A 26,104-nucleotide genomic window follows, 5' to 3' on the forward strand; every position below is an offset into this window, starting at 1 on the left:
CTGCCCCTGAGCCGTCACTGTGTGTCACGTGACCACACCCCATAGAAGGAGGCCTTCTTGTGGCCGCAGGGGCCAAGCGGGCATTCGACACAGGGGCCTAATAACGCAAACATGCACGCAAACCGGGGTTCTGCATAGATGCATGCTGGGTCCCCCACCCTGGGTCTGGCCCTGGCCCCCTTCCTCCCCGTGCTGTCTGCTCATTCTCTGCCCCTGCCCCAGGTCGGGGTGGCCAGCCTGTCTCCCTCATACAGAGCTGTGGGGACAGAGCTGCCTGGGTGGTGCTTTAGAAGCGCCCCTGTTTGGGGCAGGGCCCCCTGCACACCTGACCCGGATCTCCTGGATGTCGGGAACCAGCAGGCGCTGGGGCTCCTTGTCTGCCTCCGCTGCCCGAGCCGGGGAGGGAAGCTTCTTCGAATCTGCCTCTGGCACAGGCTCAGGTTCTGGGCTGGCTGGCCGGGAGCAGGGCTGAGGGGTCCTGGGGAGCAAAGCAAAGCCTTTGCATGCCTGCAAGGAGACGCCTCGCCAGGCCCGGGCTTCCTCCCACCGCCAGCATCACCCCCTCGGGGCTGCCCGGCCGCACCCGCAGCTGGAGTTGGGGGGCCCCGGGCCACCCGATTCCAGCGATGCACCGGGGTGCCGGGGAGGGTCCCACGCTGGCAGCCGGATCCGCTGAGCAAGAGCCACCACCCCTCTCCTGCAGCACATTCTGCTCCTCGCCCTCGTGGAAGTGGGCCCCTCCCCCCAGAGCCCCAGCGGGGCTGAGGCCGTCATAACGTCTGCAGAGGCCATCCACACAGACGGAGCTGCTGGTCCTCGGCACCTGCTGGGTCCAAAGAGCCTGACCGATGGCCAGTGACACCTGTCTTCTGTGAGGCCCAGAGGGCTTGATGCCTTTTTTGTTTTACGAACAAAATGTGGACCTTGAGGGGTTTCAAATGTAAGGGCTCAGGCATCAGCGGTGCTAGTAAAGCTGGGGGGCTGGGCAGATGTCAGGCCATCCTCGTCTGCAGCCGCGGGCCATGGGTCTCTGGGCTCTGCTTTGTCACCTTCTAGCCTACTGAGTGTTGTACAAGCCCTTCCCCCTGAAAAGGGGTTTTGTTTTGTGCTATTTGGACCCGTTCCTGGTTTTAGTCCCCACAGCACTTTAAATCAATGTTCCAGCCGCAAATGTCCTCCGAAGAGTAAGACGACGGGACCGGATGGGGGCCGTGCCAGCCAGGGCAGGGTGCAGGGTGGACCCCTTCCACCTCGCCCTGCCCTAGATGTGTGTGGCCATCCCTGGTCATTTGTGCCCCCCCCACACACCCCCCACACTCTGCACCTGAGTCGCAGACACTGTTATCAGTCGGTTTGCGGTACTGGAAACTTCTCCAGGAGGCTGGGGCTCACTCACCTCAGCTCAGCGGCTCCATACCGCCCTTCGACCAGAGAGGGGCAGGTGGAGGAGGGGGTGAGCGTGGCTGCCCCCAGAGGGGACATGGAGGGGTCCCGAAGCAGGGTGACAGACATCTCGGAGAGCTGTGAAGGACAGTGAGCCTTTAGCAGGGCGTACGGGGTGTGGACACCTCTGCGGCGGCTGAGGCCTGTGCCTCAGCTCACATTTCACCTCCATTTAGGGCACCCCCCATCCCAACTGCAGACCAGACCCTCTTCCCAGCCTCCCTCGAACCTCTCCCAGCTCCACACACCCCTGGCCTGCCCCTCCCTGCTCTGTCCTGCCTCAGGAGGGATTCGTGACTGCTGGGCTCTAAAGAGCGAGCAAGGACCACAGCGGGGTCAGAGAAGGCTCTGCCAAGGCGTGGTCTCTGAGCCCCCACTGTAGGATGGGCAGCCCAGGAGCCACGGGGAGAGGCCCTTCCAGGCCTAGGGGAGGCTAGTGCAAAGCAGGAAGGCCAGGCGCAGCAGGCTGCAGGTCAAGGGCGAAGACCGGTGATGGGCCAGAGTCTGCGAGGGGGGCTGTGCACGGCAGGTCCTGCACCAGGGTGGGCGAGGGCGGCACGAGAACGGCCCACTGGTAGAGGAAGGGCAGCTCCGGGGCTGGGGCGTGAGCAGCCCGGGACAGAGGCAGCGGAGGGAGGGCCACGCTGAAGGAAGCAGGGAAGGTACCGGGTGGGCCTGGCCCCAGCTGGCCCTGAAGAGCCCAGTGCTCCACGGACCCCACACATAGACCTGGCTCTTGGGCCTCGGGCCCGGGAAAACCAGGCCCTTGGCTAAGAGGTGCTCCTTTCAGCTGTGAGAGTATGTTTCTAAGAAAACCTTTATTTCCTTCCCTGGATAGGCGTGCGAATTTTTCTTGGTGACGACAGCCCCCTGGGTGGCCCCTCGCTGCCCACCTTGCTCTCGCTGGCGCTGATGCAGACGTGGCTGTGGGTGTACTCTCTGTTGAACGTGTGCGTGAGGAGGCGTAAGCACTGCAAGGAGAGCAAACATCCAGTCGGGAGGTGCCCCGGACCTGGCTCTGCCATAGGCATGGCCCCTGGACACGGAGGACTGGTCGAGGGCCGGGCACAGCAGCTCAAGGTCGGCAGCAGCTCCATCCTCCAAGGTGATGGGTGAGCCAGGGAAGCGTCTCAGAGCAGGCCCCGGGCCCAGGACAAAGATGGGGGGGCAGCGTTGCCCAGTCTAAGAGGTCTTCCCAGCAGCCTGTCGAGCCGCAGAAAGAGCTAGCTCTGGATTGTGGGGATGAGTTCCCCATCAGCACAGGTATTCAAGGAGGCAGATGACTGCTTGGGGGAGGAAGCTGTAAAAGGCTGCCAAATTCCAATGTGTGTGGAGTAAGGGGCAGGGAAGGGGCCTCTATGGACCCCTCATTCTCCCAGCTCCTGCTCTGATAGGACGCGCCTGAGTCACCAAAGCCCTGGAGGGGCCAGGGTCAGCACAGCGCTGCCTGAGCTACCTTGACGGCCAGCTCCCGCTGCCTCTCGCTGGGAGCCTCCAGAGGTGACGGCCGGCCCTCGGCTGAGAGTGGGGAGGAGGGGCTGGACGAGACGTGGGACCCAGAATCCTCGCTGGAGGCGGGAGACGGCGCCTCGGGGCCGGGCCGCTGGGTGGTCTCCAGCTTCTCCCGTAGCAGGAGGTAGTGCCTGGTCTTCTCCACCTGCACAAGAGCCAGGACACAGCTCGGCCCTGCAGCCCGGGAGTACCCGGGCCCGGGAGCGCCCGCCCACCATGCCCCCTGGCCGTCCAGCCACCCAGCCGTTGTCCTGCATCTGCGGCCCAGCGCCCGTGCTGGCAGTGAGCAGAGGAACGCTCCTGCTCCCGCCACAGCCTCCTGCTTCCCGCATGCACCCGCGCACGGCCACCTGGGCGGTCCGTGCACTCAGGCCCACCTCCTGCAGCAGGCTCAGCTTCTCCAGTTCCCACTGGTGGTCCAGGATGAGGCTGTCACTCCGGGGCCTCCAGCCCGCCAGGTTCTCCTCGCCCCGGACGTAGGCCACAGATGTATCCAGCACTCGCCTTCGCCGCCGCTGCATCCCTAGAAAGGGGACCCTGGGCTGCCACACCCCTGCCCTGGCTCCAGGACTTGGGCTCGGGGTGGGGACTTGTCCACGGAGGGAGGCTGGTTCCCCTGGGGAGCGCCTCGCCTGCAGGAAGTCATCCAGCACGGTGGCCCCTAAGGCCGCCCCCGGCGCAGCCTCTCCCCTCACCGTCCTCTGGCCGCCCAGAACAGCTCCAAGTCCAAAGGTGAGCACGTGAGCCTCGAAAGGGAGGGCCCCCCAAAACAGCAGCTTAGCTGAGGTGACCCGAGTGACCCCAGGGAACCCTGGCTCCCTGACAAAGTGCCCCTTGCCCCCGTAGCAGAGCGAGCAGGGCAGAGGCCTACCTGGGCTGCCGGCATCGGCCACATGGCACAGGCTGAGCTCATAGACGCCCGTCACGCGGTTGCTGCGGGGAGCAGAGGGGGGGAACATGTGGACGCCAGGCACAGCAAGGGCCGGTCAAACGCACATTGGGCACAAGTCCCACTGCACACCCATGCTGGGTGGCCTTGCATGGAGGGCCCTCAGCTGCAGGTCTGTATGGATAGTTGTATCCCAGACCCCTCCGGGCCCCCTTTTGCTGAGTGCACACTGCCAAACTTGTCACGGAGGTGGGCCCAGCCGGCAGGCAGTATCCTATACTCACCAGGTGACCCTGGATGACTGGGTTAGAGCCAGCCCGAGGCCACTATGTCCTGAACCCCATACTCCATCTTCCTGTTAGTGCCCCGACGGTCTTGCACACTGGGGTCCATGAGACAGTGTGGGGAGCCTCACTGAAGTTGAGCATAGGGGCCTAGCACCCTTGGTGGTCTCTGCTGTTGGGGCAAAGCCCCTCCTCACTGCCTTGACATTCTCTTTCATTCCCCTCACCCCCCAGGAATGCAGGGACTGGTCAGAGGGGAAGAGGGGATGGCTTGTCCCAAACCTGACATTCTATACCCCTTGGGTGTTGCCAGCCTGCAAGAGGCAAGAGGCTCTGTCCAGAGTGCCCTTTTCCCATCCCAGCCCCCCAGTCTTGCTGGCATGATCCCTGAGGTCCCTGGGGAGGAGGTTCCCCAGCCATGGGGGTGCAGTGGGGCCCCAGGACTACCCACGGGAGGGTCCCAGGGCAGGGGACCGATTGGGAGCGTGGCCGGTCTGCCTTCTCTTCTGGGCTGGCCTGCAGCAGGCTTGCTACTCGAGCCTCTGCTGGGCATGCCTAGCCACCACCCGTGCAGAGTCCAGACAGCAGGGCCCCCACCAGCCGCCCACCGTGGACAGGCTCTCCTCTCCGAGGTTGTCCAGCCACTCCCTGTGCAGCCCCCTGCCACCCCCACCCACAGGCTCACCTCTCCGAGGCCCGCAGGCTCCCACTGCCAAACAGGTTGCGGATGGAGCGTGAAGCAGGCAGCTTAGCGTCCCGAGAGTAGAAGACCATGCAAAAGTCCTTGGTGATGACGGCTGGCTGGGTGCAGTTCTCCATCTGGCATGGGGGACAGGGGTTGGGGCTCAGGCACACGAGCACCCCCACAGTACCTGGACCCCAGACCCCCATCTAACCATCTCTTGGGGGACACACAAGCCACCGACTGACAGCCTCAGACCTTCCTGGGCCCCTGGCATGGGCCCCAGACCCAGGTGGGAGGTCTCTGCTCCCCCCAGCCGATTCCTGGGAGAGAACCAGAGCCCCACCTCCCCAGGTTGCAGAGGGCTGGGTGTTGGTACCAGGGACCCCAAGGATCCCAGACACAGGCCCCAGCTGCCTCGCCATGGGATCAGGCCACACACTCCCGGAAACGCCTGTGAGGATCAAAGCAGATCCTGGCTCCGCACCCACATTCCCCTCTCGGTGACTTCCCAGGGTGCTGACGGACTATGTCTTGCTCAGCTGGCTCTTTTGTTTTCCCGAAGCTCAACAGCACCCCACAAAGCCCGTGTGGCTCGGGGCCTTACTGGGGAAGAGCCCTGGCAGCGTCTCCCCAACAAACCACCATCCCAAGAGGCAGTCAGGTGGGTGCCCCCATCACAGCTGGAGCTGCAGGCTCAGAGGGGGTGGGTGCCTTGTCTCCCGCGTGCCACCGGCTGCCAACCCTGATCGTCCTAACTCCTCAGTTCTGCACCCAGCTAGCCATGCCCATGCTCCCCCCCCCGGGGGTGGGGTTGGCAGGCTCTGTTTTCAGCCCAGCTGGAGTGCGCATGCAGCCATCCTGCAGCCAGAGGGCAAAGCCGCACCCTGAAGGTGGCGGAAGGGGGTCACTGTGAGCCGCACCGTGGAAAGTAGCGGACTGAACAGGGACTTGACAAGTCCTCTGAGAAGACAGTAGGATCATCTGGGGCTGTCCAGGGCCACCAAGCCCCTCACTGCCCCTTGGCAAGCAGCTCGGGCTTGGGGGATGGCAACTTCGGGGTCTCACCTCGACGTATGCCGAGAGAGTCATGTAAATCTTCTCTCGGTACGGGGTGACCCGGTTGAGCAGGAGAGAGTTGTGCATGGAGCTGTCCCACGCAGCCTCAAACTGGTAAAAGGTCCTGGAAGGAAGCAGAGACCAGGTAAAACATGGTGGCACACGGGCCGCACCTGTGGGCCGGGGACATGCAGACAGACAGACATGGAGAGAGACGTGTGGGCCGCCGCAGGGAGAGCTGCCCAGGCGGTGTGGAGAACAGGCTCCTCCTTACTCGGACTGGTGGGGGGGGGGTCCCCTGTGCATGGATGGGTAGGACAGCCCACAGCGCTGGTGCTGAGGCAGGAATGGGAGGGGGGCAGAGAGGGCCGGGGAGGGAGGGAGGCAAGTGGTCTGGGACATAGCAACAAAGGGGAAGAGAGGGAGGGAGAAGAGAGGAGGTGGAGGCAACAGAGGGGTGAGAGATGGGGAGAGGGCAGAATGGGGACCGCCCCCTCCTGCCCTGTCTGAGTAAGGAGGGTCCAACCTGCCCGGGTTTGCCAAAATCCTCTATGGCCCTTCTCCTCCCCTCGAGGGAGGATGCTTGGAGTGGAAGCAGGGGTGGCCCCTGGCAGATGGCATCACCCCCCATCCTACGCCCCCTGCAGCCAGACTTCTCTCCATTTAGCACGGAGCAGGTGGTGGGCTCTTCCCCCTGTCCCCATCTCTAACCCGGGAAGAAAGTGAGCAGAGCAGAAGCCCGTGGCCCAGAATCCCCTGTGAGGGCAGCTTAAGCTGTCCCTAGGAGGCCAGGATGTTAGAATCTTCAGGGGCCTCCACTTTGGAGCAGGCTTTCCTAGTCAACCACCCGACGGCAGAGCTCCTAGACTCTTGCTTAGGCTGGGTGCGCGTCTGAGGATCCTATCTGAGGTGGGGAATTTGCCTCGATCCACAGTGTGGCCACTGTGCGAGCCCCGGCAACACCGCGCAGCGCCCAGCTGCACCCCGTTTCCATCCAAGCATCCTCAAAGACACGGCTGAGACACACGTCAGCACAGACTGCGGACAGCGGCACGCGCCCCGGCGCGGCCAGCCCCCTCCTGAGAGGCTGGCCCGGCCCACGAGTGCGGAGGGCGGCCAGGAGGCACAAGGCCACGCTGGGGCACGGCCCATGCCGCGGCCTCCTGGCTCTCCAGGGCACACTGCAGGGGTGCGGGGTGAAGCAGCGGGACGGGGCAGGGCCGCTGTCACATACACGTCACCAAGGACAACGATCCAGAGGAAGGGCCGTGAGGACAGCAGGGTGGCCAGACTGGCAGAGAGCACGGGGAGAAAGGAAATCGAAAAGCAGAAGAGGACAGAGCAAGCGAGTGCGGAAGGGAAACGTGAGCTGTACCTAGCATCATTTCCGAATGAAACGCTAGAGGTGGCGGCAGCCGGGACACACACGTACACACAGAAGAGATGGACACGTCAGAACGAGCGCCGTTACACGGCGGCCGGGTGCAAGCTAACCGACAGTGAGCTGGGTGTGCGCTGCGACCGCCGGCCGCCAGGCGGCTCACAGGGCAGCGGGGGGGGGGGGGTTCTCTGACCCCCGGCCCCCGCGTCCTTAGCCAGAGCTTCAGGTCCATGCCCGGCGGGACCAGGTGGCTACCCATGGACCTGTGACCGACCCCTAGAGGGACGCCCTCCGTCCCAGGGGCCCCCTAACGCCCCAGGCCCCCAGAGCCGGAGGTCCACTGCAGCCTGGCCTGGACAAATGCCGCTGCACAGCCGCATGACCTCGGGCTGTCAGCAGACACCTCTGTCCCCTGCTTCCTGGACAAACCACTGGCAGTCACCATCCCTGCCTCATGGGGATGTCCTGCAGGATGCAGGAGCTAGTCCGAGGTGCTGAGGGCAGGGCCCAGGGGGCACTATTCCTACCAATTCTTGTTACTAGTCCTCACCTCCAAAAGGCCCTGACCACACACTGGGGAAGGCTAACCCGAGGGTCCCCTACCCTGGTCAGCCAGCCAGCCCCAAACCCTCCAGCCTGGCGCAAAGGCTCGCCTTGCTGCTGTCCCTTCTGTCCACCTGCTTCCCATGTCGCTAAAAGATGCTGCTGGCTTCTAACCCAGTGCCAGTGCTCTCGGGACCAGCAGGACTCCCCCACATCAACGTGCACTCTGTGTGTCCTTCGGGAAGAACCGGCCCTTCCAGGGCAGGCTCCTACTCGGACACCAAGGGCTGGGTCCCCATCTCGTCTGGAGCCCCTCACGCTTGGGTGGGACACACCAAAGGAGACAGAACCAGCTCAGTCAGGCCAGCCAAAACCCCAGGGCTTAGCCAGGGGCCTTGCCCCAGGACCAGATGGACTCTGCCAGAACTGGCCAGGGCCGTAAGGAGAAATGAACCCACCTGCACATGAGGCTCACTCACTGAGGCCCCCGGAGACACTCTCGGCCAAGAGGCCCTCAGTCATGTTAGGATGTGGCTTTTGCTCTGATGAGACTCCAGTAACCCTGAATCTCTCCAAAAACCCAAACCTGTGGGTCTCATGTGTGAGGTGGAGTAGGGCGGTGGGTGGGGGCCCTCTTGGGCCCCTGTCCACAGCCAAGGATGGCACCTTTCACTGCACCATTCCCCAGGTGCCAAGATGGCCAGGGTCAGACCTGGCACAGCCAAGATGCTACCCACAGACTGTTTCCAAACCACTGTCAGCCCCCAGCCCCGGCAGCCTCCTGCAGAACAGGCCCTTGGCCTACAGTCAGCCGTGCCTCCACACGGTCATGGGTGCCAGCCCCTGGAGCCCCAAGCAGGAAGGGTCCTCAACAATTTCCCAAGCCCCTGCCCCTGAAGCCTCTGCAGAGGGAGGTCTTGCCAGACGCCAGCAGATGTGCTTGGGGTGGGGGGAACTGGCAGAGCGGCAGCTCGCCCAGGTGGGACCTACACAGCCACGGAGGGCGCCGAGCCTGCAGGACATAGCACGGGACCGCTGATCGCTGCCCTCCAGTCCCCAGAGAGCCAGAGAGAGAGCCAGGGGTACCATACCAGGAACCCCACTTGTGAGCAGGCACAGGACTGTCGGGATCTCTCTGGGCATCAGGTCACCCCAGGAAGAGGGCCCCATGCTCCACAACGCCCCTCACTCCAACCCTACTGGACATCCAGCCGGTCCCCCAGACATAGCTCTAAAGGGAAATGTGCAGCCAGACGTGGGGTCCCCGGACCCGAAGCATCAGCACCACTCGGGAACACTACCTGGCCAGCAGTGCAGAGACTCTCAGACCCACAGGGGTAGGAAAACTGGTAGGGGCCCCCTCGCGAGCAGAGCCCCTGGGCTCACAGTGGTGCTTTACCACGCTCTTGGCCCACACCACCATCCTGCGGACCCTTCAGCTCCAGACCTCTGTCAGACCAGGACTCGTAGTGAAGCCCTGCCCACAGCTTCCAGTCCTTAGCCCTTCTCCGAGACTCGCTGCAGCAGGCAGGGTACGGCTTGCCCCACGGCAGAGCCCTAGGGGTTCCTGCAGGACCTTCCCTCTGGAAGGAAAACGCCCTCCTGCACAATTCCTTCTGCAGCCGACTGCGGGGCTGGGGACAGAGGCACCCTGCCCCCGAGCCACCACCGGGAGCTTCCAGCCACCATCTTGCCTCTGACCAGCTGGAGCAGGTGGGGGGCCTGTGCTGATTCCCCCCAGCCACAGGGCTTGGACAGCAGGGGCCCAAAAATAGGACCACCCCCGACTCAGCTCCGGGACATAGAGCTTGATTCCCAAACAAGTGAGGACCCACATGGGGAAAACTGAAAATGCATTAAAAAGTTTTGCTGACAAAGAAAATTTCATAGTCTGTAAAATGTTTTTTCCATGTCGATTCTTGCTCCAAAAGCATCAGTGGCCACCCCAGCCACAACAGTGGCGGGTGTTTCGTGTCCCCTTGGATTGTGACACGGGAGCCCCCGCGTTTGCCCAGCCTGATCTAACGGGCTGTGCGCCCACACGTATCCCCGCGGAGCTCAGGAGGGGCAGGTCCTTGTCTCAGCCGGCTGCCAGGTAGGGGCAGAGGGCCACCCCCCATGACATGCGGTGCCTGGTCGTTCCGCATGGGACTCTGACACGCTGACTGCACACGGCCTATCAATGCACATTTAGAGAACTGTGTCACAGCCACGGTGGGTTAATGGCCAGGTCAGGTGGGCATCCTGATGCAAACGGGTTTGTTGAGAATCTGAAAATTAAACCCCATGCTCGGCATGATCCCACAGCTAAGAGCAGGGGAATGGGATTCTGCTGTGCCCATTTCAGACCCGTGCACGGATCAGCGGTGTCACCCACTGCGCAGTTCGAGCGTCCTCAGACCAGAAGGTAATGCAGAAATAAGAGGATTAAGGGACCAAGGAGGTGAGGAGGTGAGGGGGTGAGGGGATAAGGGGTAAAGGGGTGAGGGAATGAAGGGGTTAGGGGATAAGGGGGTGAGGGGACAAGGGGGTGAGGGGACAAGGGGGTGAGAGGATGAGGGGGTGAGGGTAAGTGGTTAGGAGTGAAGGGTGAAGGACTGACAGGTGAGGGGTGAGGGGATGAGAGTAAGTGGTTAGGGGTGAGGAGATAAGGGGTGAGAAATCAGGGGATGAGGGGGTTAGGGTAGTGGTTAGGGGTGAGGGGTGAAGGACTGACAGGTGAGGGGTGAGGGGATGAGGGGGAGAATGACCACATGACCCACATTTATATAGTTGTGTGCAGGCTGCCCAGCTAAGAGCTTTTCACGTATCATCTCATTTCTGTCACAGCAACTTCAAGCAGGGGCTAAATTATTCCTTCTGAGGGGGAAGGGAAAGGAGGTTCCAGAAGCTTCTGCCACCTGTCCACACTGACATAGCCATCCAAGGGCCCTGACAGCCAGGGGCACAGCCAGGCTGTCCCAGGTCCCTGCCCCACTCCGCACATCTGCAATAGGACCCTCCCTGTGCCCCCCCCACCCCGTCCGCGAGTTCCCAGGACCGCCTGCAAGGTGGCTTCCTGCCCCACAGGGCTAGGCCCCGTGAAGGAGGCTTGGGGTTCTGACCCCCATTTCTCCTAAGTGCCCTGGGCCTCCTCTTTCAGGCCAAGCCCACTGGGGCCAATGGGCCCTCATCTGGAACTGGGGGTCTGGGACCCCTGCTCAGATGCAGGGGTGAGGGCCTCATGAAGTTGGGGGGCCGAGAAGGAAAATTGGTTCCCATTCCTTCCCGGTGTTCCTCCTGGCCACACTGTATTATCCCCACTTTACCCAGGAGCTTCCTAGGGGCATGCATTGCAGGCATGGGGTGGGGGCGTCCAGGACCCGCGAGCACCCCTCTATCTTACCGAGCTGGCTATGGAAATGCAAACTGGGGCGAAACATCCACACACCCCCAAGCAATCACACTGATGGGCCTGAGGCTTCCACTTATCAAGGAAACAGCCCCCGACGTGGGTCCTGTCCAGCCGATGCATCCGAGCAAGGGGCTTCCGGCCCAGAGCCTTCTGAGAGCAGGACGACGGCCTCGGCCAGCCCAGTAACCTGCCAGCCTCCTCCAGCAAGCCCGCCCACTGTCCAGAGAGGCAGGTCCCTGCTCGGGCCCTACACGGCTGTGCCCCCCGTTTGGGAGCAGCCCCTTCCAGCCGTGTTCCCTTGACAGGGACCCCAGGGAGGGCGTGCAGCAGCCTCTGGAAACACGTGTCCACCACGCAGGTGCACAAGCACACGTGCCTTTGGGGTCACACCAGCAGGAGCCACAGCCTGCCGCTGCTCCACGGGGCCCAGGGCACATCCACAGTGACCATCACAGCCACGACTCCGTCATGCCACGCACCCACCCCTGCCCCACTCCAGGCAGCTTAAAGGCTCAAACATTTGTTGGAAGCCTTCTGAATGTTCACTTCATCTTTCAAAACAGCTGACCTGCAGGACCACCACCACGGAGCTCTGACCACAATCCACAGGACCCAGAAGGAGATGACCTTGACCCTCTGCTCAGAACGGACTCAAGTCTCACAGACGGTCTTGATTAGGGACTTTGGCCATCCACACTGAGGGCCTCACTGACCTGTGCACCCAGCGGGCACAGGCAGGGGCCCCACTCAAGTCGGGGAGGCATTCCCCTGCCCGGGAGACCCTGCCTCCGAGGGGTTTGGACCTGGGACTACCCCAGTGAGTCCAGAAACCTACTGGGCCCTTCACAGCTTTACTGCCCACCTGCTTCCATAAAGGGTGCGTGGGGGCCGAGGCCCAGAGTGCAGCTAGAGCCCCCAGCCCGGCCAGGCGAGGAGCTGACACTCAGGACTGGAAGGTACAGAGCATGGAGGGTCCCTGGCAGGGCTGGCTCTCATCTGCCCTCCCGTCCTGGGCCCACCACAGCCCCTCCCTCCCTCTTTTCTCTTCCACCTTACAGGGAGTGGGGCTGGCGCAGCCAAAGGCAGTCTGGCCGGCCAGCCAGCATGCGGGGGGCACCTGCTCCCGCTCCGGCGGGGGTGCGGTCAGCATGGGGCGGGCAAGGCTCGGGGGCGGGAGCAGGAGGCCAGCCAGTGTCTGTGGAGGGGCAGGAGACTACCAAAGCAGCCAAAATCAAGAGTACGGGCAGAAGGGACTCAGCCAAGAGGGGGAAGGGTGGGGGTGGGGAGAGGAAGCAACAACGAAAATCAAAAAAGTATTCCAAGGAGATAAAACTCAAGAAGATAGAGAAACAGGAGGGAAAGGGGAGCGAGTGTAGAAGAAATCCAAAAAGCTGAAATTAAATGTCAGGGCTGTAGGGCTGGGGAAGGAGAGAGGCCAAAATAAAACCAAGGGGCACAAATGATACCTAGGCATGTCCGAATCAAGAAACTGCCTGCAAAACACAAACAATTATAGGTTAGTGAGGGTGGGACGGCAGGGCAGCGGGGCGGTGGGACGGCAGGGCAGCGGGGCAGCGGGGCAGCGGCAGCGAGGGGAGGGGCAGCGCGGAGAGAAGCTGTCCGCGGCAACAGGCCCACTCGGAGCTGGGGAAGTCGCAAAGCATGGGACCTTGGAGCAGGAGGAGGCCGAGGCCAAGGCCGTGGCAAAGCATGTGCACAGCCTGCACCCCTCAACCTAGGCCTGGGGTCTCTGAGCCTCAGCGCCTGTGGGGGGAGAAGGGCCCATTTCAAAGCTCTGAGGACATTAGCCAGGGTCCGGGAAAAGGAAGGTTCTGGGGAGGGGGAGCCTGTTGGCTTGACCCACCAAGCCTCCGAATGGCACCTGCCTGGGGCCACCAGGTGCGAGGATCCCCAAGATTTTTCTGGGGCAAGGCTGGGGGGTCAGAGCTGTCCTGGGGCTGTACCAGCATGGGCAGGAGCCAAGCCTGAGGCCAGAGCAGCTATGGGCAAGGTCTACGGTCCCGCCCCATGGACGGGCCTTCCTCTACCCTTGGCCCAGGGCAGCCTTGACCTCAGACACAGGGCCGACTGACCCCAGAGCTGCCCTGAAGAAGCCTCACTTCCCACACCCCCCAGGATGCAGAACCAAAGCTCCGTCAGTGAAGGGGCCTCAGGCCTCTAGGAACAGGGGTGGCCCTGCTTAGCCAAGCGCTGCTGACCCGAGGCCCAGCCAGGAGCCAGAGCCTCCTAAGCTACCCAGGACTCAGCCCAGAACCAAGGCCCCTGAGGGTCTCCCCAGCATCCGGGCCGGTGGGACAAAGGGAAGACTCAGGGACACGGTCCTCCGAATAGGGAGACCACATGGGGCAGGAGCCTCAGAAGGAAAATACCCACCCCACCCACTTGGTTTTTGCCCCCTACTCCCTTTCTGCCCCAAGAATCGAGAAGTTGCTGGGGCAAAGGAAGGGTCTGAGGCTTCTCAGCAGGGCAGATCCCTCCCAGGGCCATCCTCCACTCTGGGGTCCCAGTCCCCACATCCCTGAAGGCAGCCCCCATGTAGGTGGGCGCCAGGCCTCCTCTGATGCCTTCTCGTGGTCAGAGGACCCCCTCAGCTGGCTCACCCCACGGTGCCCCCCAGCTTCCCACTCTCCCAGGGGCAACCCCAGCCTGCTCTTCGCAGAGCCAGCTCCACACAAAAGACCTCTTGGTACTCTGCACCCCAACTTCTCCCTTCCCGGGGCATGAGTACAGGGGACTTTCTTCTGGAAGGTTTCTGGGCAGGGCTGGACCAGAGTCACAGCTGTCCCTTTCGGGTCTCTGACTGCTAGCCCCCCAGCTGCCCACACGGGGGGATGCTTCCCTTACAGCCCACTGCCCAGGGTGTCCATGACAAACCCAGGCTCCACCAGGGCCCAGGAGTCAGAAGGACAGGACGTGATGTCCCAGGACCCTTTGCCCTTATGGGTCCCAGCTTTCCTTGCAAGTGTGGGGTCCCCCAGTACCCTCCGAGCACACCCAGCCCTCAAAGATGTTTTTTCCTACACACACTGTCAGAGGGACCTGTGAAGACAGCCAGAGCGTGAGCTCCAAGGGTCAGCTCTCAGCGTCTGCCTCCAGGCCGCGTCTGCCCTTGGGAGAGCCATCCAGGACCCTAGAACCCCCCGTCATTTCCCCAAGCCCCTAGAGAGCAGCATCTCTGACACAGCCAAGCCCACGTCCCCACCAAGAGGGCAGCTCTCAGCAGTTACAAGCTGCCCACCCCTGGTCAGTTCCCAGATGCCACCCCTCGCACCCCGCCCCAACCCCCGGCAAACCCCAGCAAGGCTGGTTTGTCAGGGGCAGCCGAGGGCATCCCCGGGGGTCTTGTGCACCCCACCCACTGCCCCAGGTGCGGTGGAGCTGGGACTGCCCTGGCTGCCAGGTCTTGGCCATTAACTGCAAGCTGGGAAAGGAACAGCCCAGTGGCAAGGAGCATGTGCCAAGCAGTGCCCGGAGGGCACGCCTCCACCCTGGAGGCCGAACCACTGACCCGTGTGCCCCTGAACCGCCTCCGGGACCCCCAGCCTGAGGACCCATGCCAGAGGCCCAGACCACCCACAGCAGTGTGGCCGGGGACATTCGGGCCTGCTTGTCTGCTCACCACCCCTGTTGCCCTCCCCCCAGCGCCCGCCTCCCTGAAACTCCTGAGGACAGAACCCAGCTCATCCATCCTCAACTCCCACTGCCCCTCCGGCAGGTGACCGAATGAACAGGCTGGACGAATGTGTGAGCCAGTGATGGGACAACATGCAGACAAACATACCAAAGGGACTTCAAGGCCACGAGTCTCCCCTCCCAGCACCCGTTCCGGCGGTGTCAGAAAGGAAGGTCCAAAAGTTTTGAGGCTGGACGTATCCTAGACCTTCCAAGGCCAGGTTAGCTGTGGGCGTGGTGGGCTGAGGACACACCCCGGGTCCTGACCTGGACCCTCTCTCCAGGGAGCTGGGAACAGAACCCACTGCCGCTCCGAGGGGACTCACCGGTCATCCTGGGCCGGGTGGATGTAATCGGAGGACAGGATGTTGAGGGACAAGATGTTGGGGTCGATCAGGGACTCATCAGTTTCAGGTGTGTTTCGGATCCGACCTACAGGAAGAGCCACAGTGCAGTCAGCTCCTGGGAGGACAGGTGGGGTGCTGGGTCCCTGCCTGGGCTGGCGCTCCAAAACCGTGAAGCCACATCAGGGAACCGACTCCCTGCGTGCCCACAAGAGCACCAGACAGGCAGCTGTAGCAGTGTCTCTGCCAGCCTGGGCGTCGGCACTGAGCAGACCACCCTGCCATCGTCCCTCCCACAATCTCAGTTTCTAGTTTCTCGGCCATAAATAACTCTCTCGGAATGTCTGTCTCTCTTGCACCCAACTGATGGGTTCTAACGACCCAACCTAGAATGCATGGGCCCTTGCTGGGAAAGGAAGATAAGATTTCTCCTTATCTTAGCAAGATAAGGAGAAATGTTCCCTCTTCTCTTTATACTAGAAGGAAGGGAGGGAGGGAGGAGGGAAGGGGGGAAGGACCATCTGTGCCATAAATCTCTCTGCAGGGCACACTTTCAGCCGAGCCCCCGAAGACGCCCCCCCGGGACGGCGGTCCTGTCTAGGGAAGACACCACGACGGCTGTGAGTCAGGAACCCTGCGGGTGGCTTTGTGCGTTGTTTCTTGCCCTGGTGGTGTTAGACTACCAGAACACTCCGCTTCTTCAAGGAAGAAACACATACTAAATCTTCTCCTTTAGGGACAGGAAGCACTGGCCTTCCATTCCCCATACACAGAGGTGAGGCAGAGCCCAGCACCCGGCCAGGACTCTGTGTCCATGCATACTGGAGCTGCCTGCCTCACCTCCTAGAGTCTTCTTGCAACATTCAGGTTCTGGGAGAAGGCAGGTGTGGGCTCCCCCAAAACTACTCCCAGGGTGTGCCCCCCATGGCTGGAGGTGGAGTGCCCCGCAGCTCAGCTGTAGCAAGAAAGCTCGCTACAGTGCCAGCCTCACCCCTCCTCAGCCCCTGGGCACGTACGTCAGCAGTGGCTCTCTGCCCATTCAGTGCGGCCAGCGCTCTGCCAGCAAATGTGATGCCCGGGAGCCCCGGTCAGGCAGAGACGGCCCCTCGCAGGTCTGTTTGGTTTAGGAGGCCCAGAGAGGCAGAACCCAGACACCCCAACCTGCAGTGGGGCCCTGGTGTTCACGCCGGCATCTCCCCACATCCTTTCAACAGCACCCCTCCTCTGCCCACACACGCGACAAACGTCTGTCTGCGTTCGGTCCGTGCGCTGGCTGGCGCGGACTTCATCTTTGTCTTTAAGTCAATTCCCCAAACTTACCCTAAACAACATCTAAGATGAGGATTTGCTAGCTTGCTCCAGCCTTTTAGCATGTATGTGAAAATACATACAACATGTCTAAAATAAAAGCATTTGTCCTGGACCCCCAGCAGCTCAGGGCCCCTAGTCCTGCACTTTGGGGCTCAGCACGATGGGTCTCCTGGTGGCATCCCTGCAATTGCACCCTCAGGGACCCCCTACGAGCCCCACGGACAGCACCCTCCTGCCGCTGCCCTCCTGGCCACAGAAAGGCCGGGAAGGGGCTTCCGGAGGGATCCATCAGCTCCAGAGCAGGGGCGGGGAGGGACGGACAGCTGCTCGTGCCCTTGAATGGAAACTGGGAAGACAAACTCTTTACAGCTTGTTTCTAGTAGACCGAAGAGTTCAGAGTGTGATATTGTTGAAGGAAAACGTCTGAGGTCCGTGGTGACTGCTATGAGTTGAACTGTGTCCCCCACCCCTGCCAAAAAAGGAAGTGTCGAGGTGCTAACCCCCAGGACCTCAGAATGTGACTTTATTTGGACTTAGGGTGTTGGCAGATGTAATTAGCTGAGATGAGGTCAAGCTGAAGTAGATGCCTAATCCAGGTCCTCATAAGAAGAGGCCACGTGATGGGTCCCCAAGCCGAGGAGCGCCAGACAGTCCCCACAAACCACCAGCAGTGGGAAGAGGCAAGGAAGGGCTCTCCCCTCCAGGCTTCAGAGGGAAGCCTGCAGGTCTGTGAGAGGACCCATTGGTGCCGTTTGTGCGAGCACAGCGATTCAACGGAAACTGGGCATCATCACCCTAGCCCAAGCCTTCCTTCCCAGATGAGGGACCGAGGCACAGAGAGGCTCAGTGACTTGGCCAAAGTCACACAGCAACAGAGGCGGGGCTGTGGTTAGAACTCAGGCATCTGGCCTGGACAGAGGGTTGGTGGAGTGGGTGGGGGCCAATGTCTTCCCCCCAGCCCAGCCCCAGCCCCTAAGGCAGCCCCACCCATCTCACTCACCCACGACCAGCTCTCGAACTTCCTTCCAGTGGATGTGGCTGCCGGTCTCATGCAGCAGGGTCACGGTTATCCGTCTCTGGATGCCCTGCCAGGCGCCAGGAGAGAGGAAATGCTCAGATGGCCTGGGGGCCCCACGGCGGGGAGCACAAGCAGGCAGGGGCAGGGAGTGCTTCGCACCTGGTGGAGCAGGAAGGTCCCCATGCATGGCATCCCGCTGCGGTGGTCCACCACTGCAGGAATGTAACTGCAAGAGAGAGATGCGCCCTCAGCCGAAGGGGGAGAACAGGAAAGCAGCCCCTCCCTCTGGCGAGAGGAGGCCCTCCAGTCCACGGAGGCCAGAGTCAGCTGGGCGAGGAGACCTACAGTGCACCACCTCGACCACTCCTGGGGTCCCCCTGGGGGATCCCTGTCCCCAGCAGGCATGGGACTCACTCGCCATTGGCCTCCAGCTCACAGATCTCGAAGTAGACCAGCAGGTCGTACTTGCAGTGGCAGGGTCCGGGGCAGGGCCGCGCTAGCGTGCTGAGCTTGGTGGCGGGCACTGCAGGATGACAGGAGAGAGGCACCCACTGGTGGGAAACCCCGCCCGCCACGTCCCAGCGGGGATGGGAACGCGTCAGGGCAGCATGGGCACCTTGCTCTCCCAGGGGTGGACTCAGGAGAGCCCCGTGTACCTGGCTTGGACAGCGGCATGACCCTCGGGAAATGGCGGCGCGAGGGCCTCAGGGGGCTGTGGAGAGAGAGGTGCCGGGGTGAGGCGGCTACAGGTGGGGTCCCCGGAACCCTGAGCTGGAGCTGGAGCCAAGGGCAGGGCCTGGCAGGGGGAGCTCAAGGTGCTGCCTGCCCCAAGCCCTGCCTGTCTCCCTGCCTCCCAGGGCCCAGGAAAGCCCCGGGCTCAGGCCCTCACCAGTCCAGATGGGGGAGGAGGGCCCCTGGGGACCCCAGACCCTGCTGGGGCGTGGGTGAGCCCACGAGAACTAGGCGAGGTCAGACTCTGGTTCTCCGTTCAGGGGCTTCCAGGACAGAGCCTCCTTCGGTACCCCAAGGACAGACGAGCCTCGTGGGGCCAGATGCCCTGAACCAGCACCCCCCATGGCCTTTCTCCTTCTCCAGCACCCTGGACGCCTCGCGTAGCTCCGGGTCCCGCAGGACAGCTGAGAGGGGAATGGAGGTGGCAAGAAGCCTATGTCTGCCGTTCTCCCTGCGCCAGGCGGGGGTGGGAACCGCAGAGGGGAAACCCCGGCCCACCCACCCTGCCCCTGTGAGGTCACAGGGGACGAGGGAGATGGACGGATGTTCCCTCACTCCGTCTGGGGTCCAAGGACTCCGGGACACTGGAATCGCTGCGCCCCTACGATGGTGTTCTCCGCAGGGAGCGAGAGCCATCCGCCCCACGCACCACCCCGGCCAAACCCCGCCCAGCCCCTGCTTCTCCGACCCTAAGACTTGGTCCTCAGCCCCTGAGGTCAAGGTGTAGACAGCAATACTCTTTAGGAAACTCGCTACTCAGCCCTGGAGGGACGTCTCTGACTTGCTCTGGGTGCTGTTGACCTTGGGTGACTGGCCACCCCGTCGACAGGGAAGGTGGGCATCGGGAGGCCTGTCTGGGGCAGGGTGGCTTTGCTGGCAGGGAGGGGGAGAAGGCCCGCACCCTGGAGGGCAGCAGGAGGCTGGATGAGAAGGTCTGGGAAGGGCCCTCCCACGCCCCCCCCCCCGCCCCGCCCCAGGGCTGCGGACCTGAGCACGTCCTTGCAGAGGGGTGGGAACGGATGCTGCTGGTAGTGACCGAAGACCTCAAACACGATGGGCTGGCTCTTGATGTACTCGATGAAGGACTTGGTCACCTCCACTGCAATCTGGCAGGTGAGGAGCACAGGCAGAAGGGTGAGGCCACGCACAGGGGAAGGGGAAGGACAGTCAGGGAGGCAAGTGCTTGGCCTCCACGGAGAACTGGATTGGAGACCCTGGCTAGGCCCGACCTCTGCCCACGAAGGGTTGACGCTCGTCGCCTGGTCCTTCTAGCCCCGCTTCCCCTCCTGTCCCACAGCCGAGGGCCAGACCCCCTAGAGCGCCCTTTCAGAACACCGAGTTCGAGTGGGGACAATGGGCAGGGGCGCCTCTGTGGCCTGCTGTGACCCTTCCTGGGCCCTTGACCACCCATCAAGAGGGATGCGTTGAATTGTGCCCCCCACCCCGGATTTCTGTGTTGCAGTTCTAACACCCAGGACCTGTATTCAGAGATAGGGTCTTTACAGAACTAATCCCAAGTTACAACGAGGCCATCAGGGTGGCCCTAATCCAATGTGACTGTGACCTCATGAAAAGGGTGAGGCCATGACAGCCCACGGAGGACCCCAGAGCCAGGCCAGGGCCTTTGCAGAATCAGGACACAAAGACGGGCACAGAGGGATGACCATGTGAGGACAGAGAGAAGAGGGCATCTACCCACCCAGCAGAGGCCTGGCACAGAGTCTCCCTCACAGTCTCCAAGGAACGACCCTACCCACGCTTGATCTTAGGCTTCCAGCCTCCAGAGCAGAGAGGCAGTCACTTTTTGTTAAGGCCGCCCACTTTGTTCGGGGCGCCCAGGAAATCAGTCCACCAAGCGCGCACACCTTCATGCCTGACCTTGCTTCCCTGGCTGGGAAGCCACTAGCTCCCCATCACCCGGGGCTCAGGATGGGCTGGTCTGGGGGCACTTCCAAGTGTGGGCCCCAGGACTGCTCGGGCCACACACCCACAAGCCCTACTGCCCAGGGTCAGTTTCACACTCCTCGGCAGGCACACGAGGCCTCACCAACCGGCGGCTATCATCACGGTCACGCGATGGCCGCTGGCCAGCTAGCCCCGTTCTCCCGCCTCATGGAGCCACTCCACTCCGAAGCCCCTGCTCTCCTGACAGCCTGGCTGGGGACACGCCCTGCCTGGAGCTTCCCTGACCTCTCCAGGTTGTGTGCGGGCACCCCCGGGGCCCTCTGTGTGCCCTGCCTCTCTGCTTCTTCCCCAACCCCGGCCACAGCCACGCCAGGCACCCCAGAAACCTCATGCTCACATCTGCCCGAGGGTGCCCCCAGTCCCAGGCATAAGCCCACTGAGGCCCCCACTGCCCAGCAACAGCCCACACACCCCCACCTGGCTCCGAGGCCCTCTGCCCTCACACCCGGGCCCTGCCTAGCTCACAGCTGGGGCTCAGGATGGGGAGAAGGTATGTGCGGTGACTGCAGCCGGGCTCAGCTTTGGGCCGCATGAAGCCAGAGCCCCGGAGGAGGGGACTCTCGGGACGTACGTTTTGGACATGGTAGAAGCCGAGTGGGGGGCCCCTCCCCGTGTTCTTGAGGGGCTCCGTGGAGAAGGCCTCGTCGTGGCGATGGATGAAGCTATAAAGAGAGAGGAGATGCTCACTGGCCACAGGGGTCTTGGGGTGGGGACCACAGTCTGGCAAGGGTTGCCAGGGCTGGGAAGCCCCCGCCCGCTGTCCCACACTGGGCACGGGGCTCTGGGGCTCACTTGAACTGGCAGAAGATGTCGGCGTATTCGGCGGAGATGCTGGACGCCTGCAGGACGGTCACCCGGAAGGTGAAGGTGCTGCCGAGGCGCAGGTGGTCCAGGGCGGCGTCCAGGGGCCCGTCCAGGGCGGCCTTCTCAGGGCTGTCTAGGAGGAGGCCTTCCGGAGGCGCGGCTGCTGGGAGCCAAGGGCAGAGCAATGTGGCAGGACCTCTGAGGGGCCTAGAGCCCGGGGTCAGGCAAGGAGCCCACACAGCCTCCTCTCCCGGAAAGGTCTCATGGCCTCCCCGGGGAACCCTGGGCGTGGGGGCTGAGCCAAGCGGGGGTGGGCCCGCCCGGCTACAGCGGGCCAGGTGTGGCCACCTACCTGAGCAGGTGTTGTTGTTGACCTCGTCGGCCGAGGGTCCGGCGTCTGCGCCCTGGCCCTGACCTTCCACAATGCGCAGCTCTTCCTGGGAGGTCCCAGAGCGGGACATCCCCACCACCGGGCAGGACTCAGACTGGAACTGAGTGGGTTGGGGGCCAGAGTCAGAGGGAGCCGGCTCAGGGTGAGGCCATGACAGCCCACGGAGGACCCCGGAGCCAGGCCAGGGCCTTTGCGGACCTGTGTTCCAGACCTGCCCCTGCTCAGACGGGCACCCGCCTCCCTCAGCCCGTTTCCTACGCTGCCGTGACCTGTGTCGGCTGCAGAGGGGAAGGGGGGGAACGGTTCAGGCGGAGTGACGGGCAGCTTGGTGGGGACGGGTTAGGAAAGAGCCTTAAGAAGGAGAGGGGAGGAGCCTCCTGTGAGCTAAGCCCTGTCTGGGAGCACGGAGCTGGAGCCTCCCTGTCCCCCACTCCCGGCCAGAGAGCAGAAAGGGGGCGCAGGCCGAAAGCACTGTTTCCTCTGAGTGAGGACCTGGCAGGGCTTTTGGCACTGGTGCAGGGCCAGCCCAGCACCTGACGTCGGGACTGTGTGGAGGGGCCCCCCAGCTCTCACTGGGGTGTCAGGGGAGGGCAAAGATGCTGGTGGAAACAGTGTCCAGGAGAGCAAGCCCGAGAAGGGCAGCTGGGAGGGTAGGGTGGAGGCTTCTTGGCGTCTGGTGGCGCATGCAGCCGTGGGCCAGGTGGAGTAAGCAGGGACAGACCCGGGGAGCCCACGGTCAGGAGACAGACGGACCCCGTGGGTCAGGTCAAGTCAGACAGTGAGAGACTGGGCAAGCCACGAGGCCTGGGGCCTGGGAAGAGGGGCATGGACTCCAGGAGGACCCAGGGCCCACAGGGCATGCCCGGACCCCTCTGCAGAGCTGGCCCCTGGAGTCGGGCTGGAGGCGGGTGGCTGGTGTTGGGTGGCCAAGCTGACCCTTGCGCGGTACCTTTTCAAAATGCTGGTCGTCGAAGGAGATCCTGGCAGTTCCTGACTGCCGGACGCCAGAGCCATAGTCGGGGGCCTCTTCGTCAGCTGAAATGGGAGCAGAGCCGATGGTCAGGGCCCTGCTTGTCCCCCAGGAAGCTTTGGCAGAGCCAGTCTGAGCCACCAGGCACGAGAAGGCACAGGAACCGCGACAGGCTCTGAGCCACGACGGGGATCCCCAACGCCACCCACTGCAGCTCCAGTACAACCAGGACACCATCCCAGGTACACGGACCGCCAGCCTGTGCTGCTCCGGGCCCGAGAGGTGGCCGCAGCCTCAGCGTGGCTGACCCTGACAGGGCTACAAACTCCACATTCTCAAAACCAAACTGTGACCCCTGCCCCTCCACGGAGTCCTGGCCACCCCACCCACCCCCAGACTCAGATGATTCAGCAGAGCCCATCACTAGGCAGAGCCCACTCCATGGGGTCCTCCTGGTTTCACCCCAGAATCACACCTGCCCCTCTCCCAGCACTGTCGCAGGCCCGCACCATCATCCATCTGGACCCTCAACGGCTCCCAAGCACCCCCCACTCAGCTCCCATACCTGCTCCCCACATGCCCCCCACTCCCCTCTCTTCACAGAGTCTTGCGGTTTCCTGCTGCCCCAGGGACACCCACCCCCCTGCCAGACCCGGCTTCTGTCCCCTCCCCAACCCTGACTCCAGCCACTCTGGCTGAACCCCACCCCGGGAGGCCTCTACGACCTTCCTCTTCTGGGGCCCCCGGGGGGACAAACCCTGCAGTGTTCTCAACCCCGGCAGCCCAGGACCTGAGCTCTGCAGAGCTCGGCGCTCAGGGGTCCAACAAGCAGACACGCGCAGGGCAGGTTGGGACTTCTGTGACCGCCGGAGCTTTCTGAGCTTGCGGCCTCTCTGCCATAGTGTTAGACAGGGAGTGTCAAGAGTGTCCAAATGCAGACAGGGTCCGCCCATAAGGCAGGCCCCTCAGTGGGACCAGCTCCACCGAGGCTCAGCCTGGTCACAAAGGGCCAAGAGCCCAGGGGAACAGAGCCCCCAAGATTACATGGACAGGGTCCCCTGTGAGGACTGAGGGTGGCACTAAGTGTCCCTAGCATCCCTGTCCTCTGTCCTCCCCCCCTTCAGGATCCTGGGGGTCTTGGCACCACAGCGACATGACTAGGACATGCTACAAAGAGCAGCTAGAAATTGTGGGCCAGTGAGAATTTGGCAAAAGGGTCCCAAAAGTACAACCAAAGCCACCTCAGGTGGCTGGGCCATCCAGGTGGGGTGGGGTGGCATGAGACCATCCGGTGGGGGTGCTCAGGGTCTGAGCAGCCCGGCCCCACCTCGTCTGGGAGACACTCTGCAGTCGGACTCCCCAGGGTGTCCGGGCTGCCAAGGCCATGGGGAGGAGACAGAGCAAGGCCACGGGAGGGGGGCGGGCAAGGGTCAAGAAGGTAGTAGTGGCCTTTAGAGCACGAGCACCGGGCCCCCGGGCCTGCCGCTTCCTGCTCGGATAAGCGTGTTCACAGCTGTGTTCTGGAACGATCTTTAACATGCCTGTTGGGTGGGAAGCTTCACAGGGGATGCCGTTTACAGGGAAGCACACCCAGGCTCGAAGGCCTTTATTCTGGGGCTCTCCTGTCCTGGGACCCTGGCCAGGGCAGAGGGGGCTTAGCAGCAAGAAGGTGTCCACCTCTGCATTGGGGGGCTTGGTCTACAGGCCCACCATGGAGGGAGGGTCCACAGCCTCTGGGGGAAAAGCCAGTTCCCCCAAGGGGTCTGAAGGGGGGGCACAGTAGGGAGTCTGGAGGGAGGCTCTGAGAGCTGCTGTCGGTGGGGGGCGGAGGTCTGAGGTCTGTGCACCTGTGCTGGGCTCAGAGATGCCAGGGAGCTAGGGGAGAGCACCACTGTGCATCTGGCTGGGGTGTGGGCCCACCTGGGGCTGCCTGATGGGAGGGAGGGGGCCCTGAGCTAGAGTGGGCTCAGACAACCCTGGGTTCAGCCTGCACAGTCTCGGGGCGGGGGGGTGGGGTGGGGGGCGGCAGACCCGAACCGGGAGAGTCTGGAAGGATGGAGCCTGGAGCTGGGCAGCAGGGGCTTCTCCCGGAGTGCCCTCCTGGGCGCCAGCAGCCCGTGTGCCAGCCAGGGGGCTGGAGAAACAGAGAAGGCCAGCAGGTATGCTGGCCACGGCGTGGTGCCCATGGGGACCTCCCACACAGGGCCGCCCCACACGCACCTGAGGTGGCCTGGACAGCCACGCGGAGGAAGCCCTTCACTTCTCCCTTCTCGCTGACGACGGCCACTCGGTGCACCAGGGGGACAGGGTACAGCAGGTTGCTCAGGTACACGAAGGCCCTGGGGGGAGCAGAGCCCAAGGTCAGGGCCTTCCCGGCGTGTGCTGGGAGCAGCGCTGGCGGCAGCACGGCCCGGGCTCACGACACAACACTGCGAAGCAGAGCGAGGCGCAAAGCAGCCAGGGCAGCGAGCAGGCAGGTCGGGCGGGGGCTGTGCTGGGTGGGGGCTGGGTGGGGGGTGGTCCACGGGCTGCAGAGGAGACAGGAGGAGGCAGAGGGACAGAGGAGGAGGAGGGCGTGCGCAGGGCGGGCAGAGAGGAAGTGCGGAGTGGGGCTGGCACAGGGTAAAGCCCGTGGGGCCATACCCGCTGTCTGAGAGCTGAGGAGGGAGGTTTCAGCCTGCTTCAAGGAGGAGGAGGACCTGGGGACCCGGCCAACGCCGAGCTTTGACCCTCACGCTGGCACAGATGGCCGGCAGTCCCTCTGCCTCCCGCCCCTTTCCCAGTGACCCCTGGCCTCAGGGCCGCACAGAGGGCTCCTACTGTTTTTATACAGATCGATTCCCTCTCAGACCCTTCCAGGAACACAGCAGGTGGGAGCTCACGGTGTCAGCCAACGGGGCATCACCCCCAGGTCAGTGCCAGGGAAGTTGGCTGAGCAGAGCCCTAAGGACCCCCTAGACTGCACGGCACCGCCTGGTGAGCCCCTGTCAGCCTCCCACAGAGCGCCCAGGGCCCTTCCCATCCGAGCAGCTCAGCTGTGCACCTGGCCAGTGGCAGGACGGGCTGGGTAGTGGCCACGTCACCCAGGAGTCTGCCCAATTCCCTGAGCTAGCCAGTGTGCAGAGGTCACTCGGACAGCCAGGAGGACCAAGAGGACCCTGGAAGACCCGGGCCACCCAGCCAGGTGTGCGGGCAGATGTAGAGCACAGTGCCTCCTTGGTCAGGGGCGCCCTTCCCAGGGGGACTCCCGGCACAGGACAGGCAGGCCCACGCGAGCCCAGTCCTGGTGAGAACCTGCAGCTGTGCTCATACTTCAAAACAGGACCCGCCCCCACCCTGCCCTCCCCTCCAGGCACAGAGGGATGGGCAGTTCCTGCTGCAGCCCAGGGGCACAGCCTTCAACAGCCCTGAGCTCCCAGGATCTTGGGGCGGCTGGGGGGGTCCCAGGGGAGGATCCAGCTTGGGCAAGGATGGGCAGGATCTGGACACAGAAGGGTAGGAGGTATGGGGGAGCAGGTGCAGAGGCGGGGGTAGGGAGGCCCAGGGCCTCAGCCGGGGAGAACCGTGGAGGTGCAGAAGCAAGAGCGACAGTGGGGGTGGGGGTGGTGATGGGGAGGTGGGAGAGGGAAGGTCGCAGTCTGCAGGCCAGGTGGGTACTGGCACCTGGGTGCATGGCCCAGGGTGGAGCT

The 26,104-nt window shown here is 63.2% G+C and overlaps 1 protein-coding gene across 16 annotated transcripts in view; it reads right to left on the reverse strand.

Annotated features, from left to right (window-relative positions):
* KIF1A (kinesin family member 1A) overlaps positions 1 to 26,104 on the reverse strand; it is a 95,646-nt gene that overhangs the window by 5,316 nt on the left and 64,226 nt on the right. For 6 of the 16 annotated variants that reach the window (XM_045795899.2, XM_087864976.1, XM_087864996.1 and 3 more), the window contains 19 exons: positions 24,636 to 24,754; positions 22,395 to 22,480; positions 21,407 to 21,545; positions 21,043 to 21,214; positions 20,822 to 20,912; positions 19,273 to 19,391; positions 18,210 to 18,265; positions 17,968 to 18,076; positions 17,713 to 17,779; positions 17,536 to 17,620; positions 15,207 to 15,312; positions 5,879 to 5,993; positions 4,814 to 4,947; positions 3,827 to 3,888; positions 3,333 to 3,478; positions 2,900 to 3,100; positions 2,337 to 2,414; positions 1,397 to 1,521; positions 326 to 478 (listed from right to left, as the gene is read on the reverse strand). In XM_045795899.2, coding sequence (XP_045651855.2) covers positions 326 to 478; positions 1,397 to 1,521; positions 2,337 to 2,414; positions 2,900 to 3,100; positions 3,333 to 3,478; positions 3,827 to 3,888; positions 4,814 to 4,947; positions 5,879 to 5,993; positions 15,207 to 15,312; positions 17,536 to 17,620; positions 17,713 to 17,779; positions 17,968 to 18,076; positions 18,210 to 18,265; positions 19,273 to 19,391; positions 20,822 to 20,912; positions 21,043 to 21,214; positions 21,407 to 21,545; positions 22,395 to 22,480; positions 24,636 to 24,754 — 2,163 coding nt within the window. Of the gene's footprint in view, positions 1 to 325; positions 479 to 1,396; positions 1,522 to 2,336; positions 2,415 to 2,899; positions 3,101 to 3,332; positions 3,479 to 3,826; positions 3,889 to 4,813; positions 4,948 to 5,878; positions 5,994 to 12,653; positions 12,681 to 15,206; positions 15,313 to 17,535; positions 17,621 to 17,712; positions 17,780 to 17,967; positions 18,077 to 18,209; positions 18,266 to 19,272; positions 19,392 to 20,821; positions 20,913 to 21,042; positions 21,218 to 21,406; positions 21,546 to 22,394; positions 22,481 to 24,635; positions 24,755 to 26,104 lie in introns of all 16 variants that reach the window. The other 10 variants (XM_045795897.2, XM_045795900.2, XM_087864993.1 and 7 more) reach the window with 3 other exon arrangements.

This window comes from Ursus americanus, chromosome 1 (assembly GCF_024610735.1).
Source record: "Ursus americanus isolate L20-20 chromosome 1, mUrsAme1.1.p, whole genome shotgun sequence".
NCBI classification, from domain to species: Eukaryota; Metazoa; Chordata; class Mammalia; order Carnivora; family Ursidae; genus Ursus; species Ursus americanus.